This window comes from Lichenostomus cassidix, chromosome 4A (assembly GCF_008360975.1).
Source record: "Lichenostomus cassidix isolate B80296 chromosome 4A, HeHo_3.0, whole genome shotgun sequence".
Taxonomy (NCBI): Eukaryota; Metazoa; Chordata; class Aves; order Passeriformes; family Meliphagidae; genus Lichenostomus; species Lichenostomus cassidix.
The window spans coordinates 576,237-584,071 of record NC_139485.1 but is presented as its reverse complement, the minus strand read 5'-3'; the positions used below and the strand labels follow the sequence as shown (position 1 = coordinate 584,071).

General features: G+C 61.2%; 1 protein-coding gene across 1 annotated transcript; it reads right to left on the bottom strand.

The window, feature by feature from the left end:
- Nucleotides 1-1,013: 1,013 nt before the first annotated feature.
- Nucleotides 1,014-7,123, bottom strand: UTP14A (UTP14A small subunit processome component). Its single transcript, XM_085059923.1, has 14 exons — nucleotides 6,950-7,123; nucleotides 6,618-6,688; nucleotides 6,361-6,425; nucleotides 6,112-6,254; nucleotides 5,853-6,008; nucleotides 4,776-4,895; nucleotides 4,208-4,302; nucleotides 3,985-4,108; nucleotides 3,824-3,901; nucleotides 3,024-3,381; nucleotides 2,506-2,879; nucleotides 1,970-2,157; nucleotides 1,803-1,902; nucleotides 1,014-1,462 (listed from the first exon to the last, which is right to left on the bottom strand). Exons 1-14 carry the CDS (start codon nucleotides 7,106-7,108, stop codon nucleotides 1,133-1,135), a joined length of 2,361 nt encoding a protein of 786 aa, XP_084916049.1. The 5' UTR covers nucleotides 7,109-7,123; the 3' UTR covers nucleotides 1,014-1,132.
- Nucleotides 7,124-7,835: the final 712 nt, after the last annotated feature.

Here is a 7,835-nt window from a genome sequence, read left to right as displayed (position 1 = left end):
CACTCTCTGACCCCCCCGCCCCGGGTGCTGCAGGGGACAGAGACACCCGGGCTGGGTCCCCAGCAAGGCTGCAACACAGACAGCCCCCAGCCCCACGTCAGCCCCCGCTCCCCTCCCAGCCCAGGAAGAGCCAGCACGTGGGGCCCTGCGGGAGTCACAAGGTACCCGCAGTCAGCACGGGGGATGCATGCACCCCGGCCCCACAGGACGACCCCCATTTCCCGGTCTGACCCAGCTGAAAGGCAGAAGGGTGGCCCTGGGGACACGCCGTGCCCGGGGCAGGCTGCGGTGCGGTGCCAAGGTGGGAGGAGGCATCCTTGACACGAGGGACACGTTTCCTGGGATCAGCAGCAGCTCCAGCTCGTGCGCTGGGGCCGGAGAGTGCTCCTCCAACTGGCGCTAAGCACAGCCCATGTGGGAAGTGGAGGGAGAGGCCTGGAGGGATCCCTACTCAGTCCAGTAAGACTCTGGCACATCCCTCTACTTGTGCTGGATGCACCAACCAACCACTGAGCAGCATTTCACTGTCATACTCCGAGGGGTGGCTGGGCAGAGAGCATGGGCTTGGAGGTGGGGAGCAGGAGTGGGGGCTGCCTGCAGACAGAGCCAGCGCCCAGCGTGTGCAGAGCAGCAGCATCACCTGACGGAGTCGTTTCCAGGTGATCAGGCTTTTTACGGCTGGGCAGGTACTTTGAGAGGGCAAGTGGACCTGAAGAACACCCCTGAGGCGCTCAGTATGACAGGGTGAACGGAAAGCCCCTGTGGCCAAGATTTTAAAAATCTATACAGGTACAAAAATGGGGATATAAAACACAAAGGCACAGGACAGGATGTTGGCAGCTATTCCAGCCCCCCACCATAGTCCCAGACCTGACTCACTATGAGCACTTCACCAACCTCTAACTCTCAACTCAGCTAGAGCACCCAGCCCTTCACGGACCCCAAGGATAGGATGGAGGGCACCGGCCAAACCTAGCCCTGGACACTGCAAAGGCAGCCATGCAGTCAGCACAGAAAGGGCAGCCCTGGGTTTTATTGCAGGGAAAGAGGTAGAAGGAACAGGACAGAACCAGGAGTTGCTCCTGGTTCCTCCACTCACTCCAGTCTGAGCCCCCAGGCTGCAGGCACAGAGCTACTTCACTCTGCAGTGCCAAGGCTGCACCTTCTTCCCAGGCACAGCTTTCTTCCCGGGCACAGCCTTCTTCCTGGGCACAGCCTTCTTCGCAGGCACAGCTTTCCTCCAGGGCATGGCCTCCTCCCCAGGCCTGTCCCCACTGCTGGGGGCTGTGTCAGGGACATCCTCGGCTGAGATGGGCTGGATGATGTGGCCGGCGCGGGTGACAACACGAGGGGCTGTCAGCTTCTGGAAGGCACGCTGAGTGTTCCACGTGGGGCCCACAGGCGTCCGCATGCTCTGCTCAAACTGCTGGTGCCGCTCGAAGGGAAAGGGCAGCTCGCTAACCTGAGGGGAGAGTGCAGAGGTAATGGTCTCGAGACACCCAGCCCAGCTCTTCCAGCCCATGCTGTCCCCAGTTCCCACGTTTTCCCACTTGTCCAGGACCCACTCACACTCTGCTTCCCTTTCTGCTGCTAGCAGAGCTCAGGAGGGATTGAACAACCACCACCACCAAGGGAGCAGCCCTGTACATCCCTCCTCCTTCATTACCGAGCTGTTTAAACTGGAAGCTAAGCATTGGGCAGGGATTACAGGCAGGGATTGAGGATGTTTTGGAAAGGGATCACAGGAATGCCCCAGGCACACACAGCTGCTGGAGCTCTCATGGAGACCAGGTGTACCCCACCTGCTGCGCTGCTGCGTGGATGTTGCGCTTCTCGCTCATGATGACATGGGGCAGGTGCTGGTCCTTTCGCGGAGGTGCCGGCGGCGGCTTGATCAGGAACCTGTGGGCAAGTGAGGGGTCAGGGCTGGCATGGGGCTGGGCACATCCCTGAGCTCTCCCCCACTCACCTCTTGACCTTCCTGGCGCTGGGTTTCAGCCCTGTGCCGCCCCACTCGCCCCAGCCTGGCAGGACCAGGTTCACCGGCTTTGGCTTTGTTGCCTCCTCGGCCTTGCGCTTCTCCCGGCAGAAGTCGGCAACCACATCGTCCCCAGCGAAGGCCTCTGTGATCATCCCGTGCTGCTCGATGCCACCCTCCTGCACAAGGAGAAGGCAGAGTGGGTTTAAGTGTTATTGGGGGAATGGGGAGAGACTGGGACAAACTGGGAGGCAGTGGGAGAGGGTTTGTGGGTACTGGGGAAAGTGGGAAGGGAGTAAAAGTTCCTGGGCATTACTGGTGGGGGTTTGGGTTAACTGTAAGGAAGTTTAGAGTTACTGGTTCGGGGTTACTGGGAGTTACTAAAAGGAGGTTTGGGGTTATTGGAAGGGAGTTTAGGGCTACCAGGAGAGGGTTTGGGGTCACTGGGAGTTAATGGTTTGGGGCTTGGGCATTACTGTTGGGTGTTTTGGGTAATGGGGAGCCCAGGGGAGGCCCATCCTGCTCACCTCCTCCTCCACAACCACAGGTAGGCTGGGGCAGTCCATCTTCTGGGGCTTCCCATCCAGCACAGCCTCCAGGCAGATTATCTTCCTCTTAACTGGTGTTTTCTTGGTATGTCTGTCCCCTGCCCTGCCTTCCTCCTGCCGCTGCGCTTGCTTGCCTGCTCTCGGGGCCACCAGCTTCTGCTGCTCTTCCACAAGCTCCTCCTTGGCCAGACTCTCCAGATCCTCCATGGTCTGCACACGGCACAGCTGCTCTGAGAGCAGGAGCTGCTCCTGGGCCAGAGGGGCTGGCCCCACACTCACCAGCTCCTTGGCACAGACTGGGGGTGTGGGACTGTCCCTGGGCTGCTCAGCACCGGCCTCAGTCTCATCAGCACCTACGTGTTGAGGGTAGAAATGGTCACTCCGCAAGGCAAGAGAGTAAGGAGAGCTGTTTGAAATCAGCCAAAAACTGCCCCCAGATCCCCCTTCCTTTGCATAGCACTCCCAGCCCACGCAGCCTGGGGCCTTGAGCTCCTCACCGTGCCCTTCAGGGCTCCCTGTCCACTCCTGCCGTGCCTGCCGCTTCTGCTCGAAGTCTTGTAGCAGAGCTTCTTCTTCCGACAGCTGCTCCTCCTCCTCCTCCTCCATCTCATCCTTGCTTTCCACAGCATCGGGCATCGTGCCATCTCTGGGACCCTCCTGTGCTTCAGGCTCTGGGGCTGGGCCACTGGGCTTGCCCAGCATCCAGGGATTAGCTGCATCGGCCCCAGGGGGCATGGACAGGGCCACGGTGTCCTCCTCAGGCACCTCACACAGCTCCTTCTCAGGCGGCTCCACCTGCACCTTCTGCATCAGCTCCTTGTTCCTGGCCAGCTGCTCCTGCATAGCTTTGCGGGCCTGAGGGGCACCAAGAGGCTCTAACATAGGGCAGAGACAACATTCCCACCTTCCCTGCCCACCTCAGCCTCTCCCCCTTCCCCAAACAGTGCTGTGGACCTTATCATGGCATTTCAATGTATAAATGGGCTTATAAGAGATAGAGAGACTTTATACCGTGGCCTGGAAGGACCAAACAATGGGGAATGGCTCCACACTGACAGAAGGCAGGGATAGAAGGGATACTGGAAATTCTTCCCAGTGAGAGTGAGGAGGCCCTGGCATAGATTGTCCAGAGAAGCTGTCGCTGCCCCTGGATCCTTGGAAGTGTACAAGGCCAGGTTGGACAGGGCTTGGAGCAACTTGGTCTAGTGAAAGGAGTCCCTGCCCATGGCAGTGGGGTGGAACTGGATGAGCTTTGAGTCCCTTCCCACCAAACCCTTCTGTGGCTCCATGATCTCACCTCCAGGTCATACTTAGCCATAATGGCCCTGGATTTGGCCCATTTTCCCTTGTTCTGGTGCTTAAGGCTCATCCGCTCCTGGGGAAGAGAGAAGCATCACACAGAGCTCCCCAACGAGCAGGGCCCTCCCGAGGGATGGGGCAGAGGTGCCAAGGCAGCACCTGCATCCTTAGCTTCTCCAGCTCCTCCAGCTGTGCCAAGGCAGCCTCAGGGTCTGACTTGTGTAGCTGCTCGAATTCCTTCAGGGCCTGGCGCCTCCGGCTCTTCTTGAGCACACGGTGGTACCTGCAGCACAGGGGCGGCTCAGGGGCTGCAGAGGCCACGGGCGAGGCAGGGCAGTCCAGCCCTCCCACCATGCCCAGCCCAGCACAGGTACAGCCTCACTTCTTGCTCTTGATCCGCTTAGCTCGCCGAGCCTTGGCCTCGTAGTAGGACTGCACTGCCCGTGCCTTCTGCAGCTCTGCCCGCCGGCGCCGGGCCTGCCGGGGAGCACGGGGTGAGCACCGGGAGCATGGGGAGAGGGATGGGGAGAATGGGGTGAGGGCTGGAGAGCTCAGGGTGAGCACTGGGAACATGGGGGGAGGGATGGGGAACACAGGGTGAGCACTGGGAACATGGTGGGAGGAACAGAGAGCATGAGATGAGCACCATGAGTACAGGGTGTGTGCTGGGAGCATGGGGTGAGTGCCAGGAACACAGGGTGAGCACCGGGAGCATGGGGTGAGGGATGAAGAACACAGGGTGAGTGCCAGGAACACAAGTAAGCACGGCGAGCACCAGGCACATGGGATGAGGGCAAGAAACACGAGGTGAGGGATGGGGAGCATGGGGTGAGCACTGGGAGTATGAGGTGAGGGCTGAGAGCTTGGAGTGAAGGATGGGAAGCACAGACTGAAGGCTGGGGCCAAGGAAGAGGCCCCCAGAGTCAGAGCCCAGCGTGGTGAAGTCTCACCTCCTCTAAGCTCATGGCCTGCAGTGAGGCCATCTCCTCCGGTGTCAGCAGTGGGTCTGTGATGGGCTGCTGTGTCTTGTGGAGCAACCCAAAGATCTCCTGCTCCAGTGGAGTTCGGGCCTGTTGGGACAGAAGACACAGCAAGAGGATGAGGAAAACTGCAAGGGCCAATGCTCCCCTGGATGTCCCCAACCATTCTCTCACTGGCCCCAAGTAGGTCTGTGGGACACCCAGACAAGGGTCACCTCCTTAGCAGATTGGGTGGTCACAGCTCCACTCATGGGTCCCATGCCACCCTTAGGCACCCTCCCAGCCACATGGCCATGTGAGGGCAGGTAGAATTCCTCCCACGTTAGAGAAATGGTTTCCTGGTTGCCAGGCAGCACTGACCATGTGGCACCAGACAAGGAGCATGGAGCAGGACTTTCAGGCCATGAAATGCCATATCACTCCAAAACAAAAAGGGACCTTTGGGCAGATCAGTGTGAGTGACAGGCTTGTTGAGAGTTCAGCAGCGGCTGTCCCTCCCTCACCTGGGCATCTGACAACTTCCAGGAATGGCAGCAACCTTTCCTGCCAGCAGCACAACCCCACAGAAACTTGCATCCTTCTTTTGTACGGAATGTTTCCAGGCATGCAGGATTTGGCAAACCAATCCCCTCTACCTCAGCAATTGAGGTCAAGGGACAATCCCAGGTACCTGGCCCAGCTCAGGGATGGAAACACTGGGGGCTCAGCCTCTGTGGCTGGGGCTTAGAGGCTACAAGGAGAGGGGACAGAGCAGGCTCCAAAGCCTCTGCTCACACCTTACCTGGCTTGTCCCAGATAGAATTTACACACCTACTATGTGTGAGGAACACAGACTGCCCTTTTAACCTTCCCAAGCTAAGCAGGCAGCTCAGCTCTGCCCCATGTGTCAGCCACAGGCTGGGCCTTCCTCACCTCATCACTGCCCCCAGCATAGCCAGGAGACATCGACCTTCCCCAGTTGATCCTGGCGCCATCCTGGCCGAATCCCTGGAACTGCCCTGGCCAAACCCCCGGAGCTGCCCCAGCTGTGTGACCCCCAGTCCCCACCTTCCACGCCGAGGTCACTCTCTCCAGAGGGGTCACTGTGGCGATGTCCTGCCGCAGGGGGAACACCAGCTGCTCCGCGCGCCGGTTCTGCAGGACCACCTGCTGCCACTTGCCCACGTCCTTCGAGGTGGTGACATAGGCAGCCTCCCTCACCACCTGCAGGGGAACAGGACAGGCAGAGAAAGGCGATGCTGGCATCAGAGAGGGGCAGAGGGGTACCGGGGGCTCAGCTCAGATCCCCTTTGCTCCTAGCACTCACCCTCTTGGCCTCCTCTTTGCTCAGTGGCAGCTCTACTGCCGCCTTCTGCTTCACTCTGGCCAGCTCCTTCCTCACGCTGCCCAGTGTGGATTTGGGATGGATGGGCTGCAGCAGCTCCGACAGAACTAGCTTTTCCCCAGCACCTATGCACAGGTGTGGCACTGCCAGGTGAGAAAGCTGTCCCAGCCCCCATAGTAGCGCTTGGTGGGCAGCGCCTTATCAGCTCCCTGCCCAGCCTCCGTGCCTCACCTTTGCAAGTGACATTGAACTCGGACATCTGCCCGCTCGCCTCCGAGCGCTCGGCCAGCTTCCGCCTGAGAGAGAGGAACAGAAAATAGCCCAAAGGCTACTCGTGTCCCCCGGTGATTTGGAGGGTTTGGGGCCGGTGCCCGAGGGCAGGGGCCAAGAACCGCTCCACCTGTCCCTCTTCCTGTGCAGCCTCTCACGGCGCAGCTGCTGCAGGAGCCCCGGGGACGAAACGCGGGACGCCCATACCCGCCACTCACCGTTTCCGTCCGGACAAGGCGCTGATCGCCTCCAGGAGCTGCCGGTGCCGCCGCTCGCCATCCTCCTGCCCCTGCTACACGGCACACGCGGTCACAGGCCCGGCCCAGCAGAGCGCGGCCACGGAGATGGCCCCAGCGACCGCTCCCATGTGTTCCCCCGTGTTCCCCCGTGCCTCCCCGGCACCGCCCGGCCGAGTCCCGCGCCCGGCATCCCCGGCTATGCCACGCCGTCCTCCACTGCGCCCACCCCGGGTAGAAGAGCGCCCGGAGCCGCGCAAACTGTGGTGGAGACTGCCTGGGGAGCCCGCCGCGTTCTTTGTGGCCCCGCTCACCTCCTCTTCGCTCTCGCTGCCGCTCCCGGGCACCGCCGCTCCCACGTCCTCCTCCGCCATGGCTCCGCGCGCCGGTACTGCCGGAAACCACCATCTAGTGTCGCGCCGGGACCTCGCGCTATGCCGCAAAGCGCGCCCGCGTGACGTCAGGGCTGCCATGGCAATGAGGCCGGCGGGCGGGGTGGGGAAGAGGGCGTAGCGAAGGGGACCGTGGGGGGGTCCGGCAGGACCGGGAGAGACCGGGGCACGGAGTCCACCGTCCCGGCCTTGGACGGGACCCTCAGGGGCTCCGGACCAGCTCTGGCCCTCCCGGAATGATCCCGTTTAGCCGGGCAGTGGGAGCCGGCTGTGCGCACCGCCGGCCCAGAGCAGCTCTGAAGGTCTCCCCTCCATCCGTGACCCTCGTGGGTCCCCCCAGCTCCAGTGATTCTAGGATTCGCTGTTTTCCCCCGGGACGTGCCAGTGCCGTGGGCTCGAGGACGAATTCCCTCACCGGCTCCGGCTCCTGAGAGCATTTTTGGGGTTTATGGGATCCAAGGGATCGTTGGAGGAAATACACGGAGTTCTCAGCTACGAAGAGGTGTCAGTGTCTGTCACCTGCGCCCGCAGCATTCATCCTCCTCGTCCTCCTTGTCGTTCTCCTCCTCCTCCATCCCGAACTGGGTGCACAGCGGTGCTCAGGGCAGGGGCCTGCCGAAGGGAGAGGGATAACGAGCTGTTTCCCATCTGCTCGCGTCTCCATAGCAACAACCGTGGGAAAAGTTCCGTGTTTCCCTCTTGGATTTGACGCACCGGGCCGTGCCTTTGCAGCCACGTGCCCACGGGGAGCGCTGTGTGTGGGATGACAGAGAGGGATGCCGGGGTGGGATGCCAGGGGCGGGACGCC

What these genes read in the sequence shown, in the direction of transcription:
- UTP14A (XM_085059923.1), bottom strand. Translation starts at nt 7,108, where the DNA reads ATGGCAGCCCTGACGTCACGCGGGCGCGCTTTGCGGCATAGCGCGAGG. An exon ending in AGGCCATGAGCTTAGAGGAG is followed by an intron (nt 4,303 to 4,775) that starts GTGAGACTTCAC and finishes GCTCCCCGGCAG; the next exon opens with GCCCGGCGCCGGCGGGCAGA. An exon ending in TGGCTAAGTATGACCTGGAG is followed by an intron (nt 3,382 to 3,823) that starts GTGAGATCATGG and finishes GGTGCCCCTCAG; the next exon opens with GCCCGCAAAGCTATGCAGGA.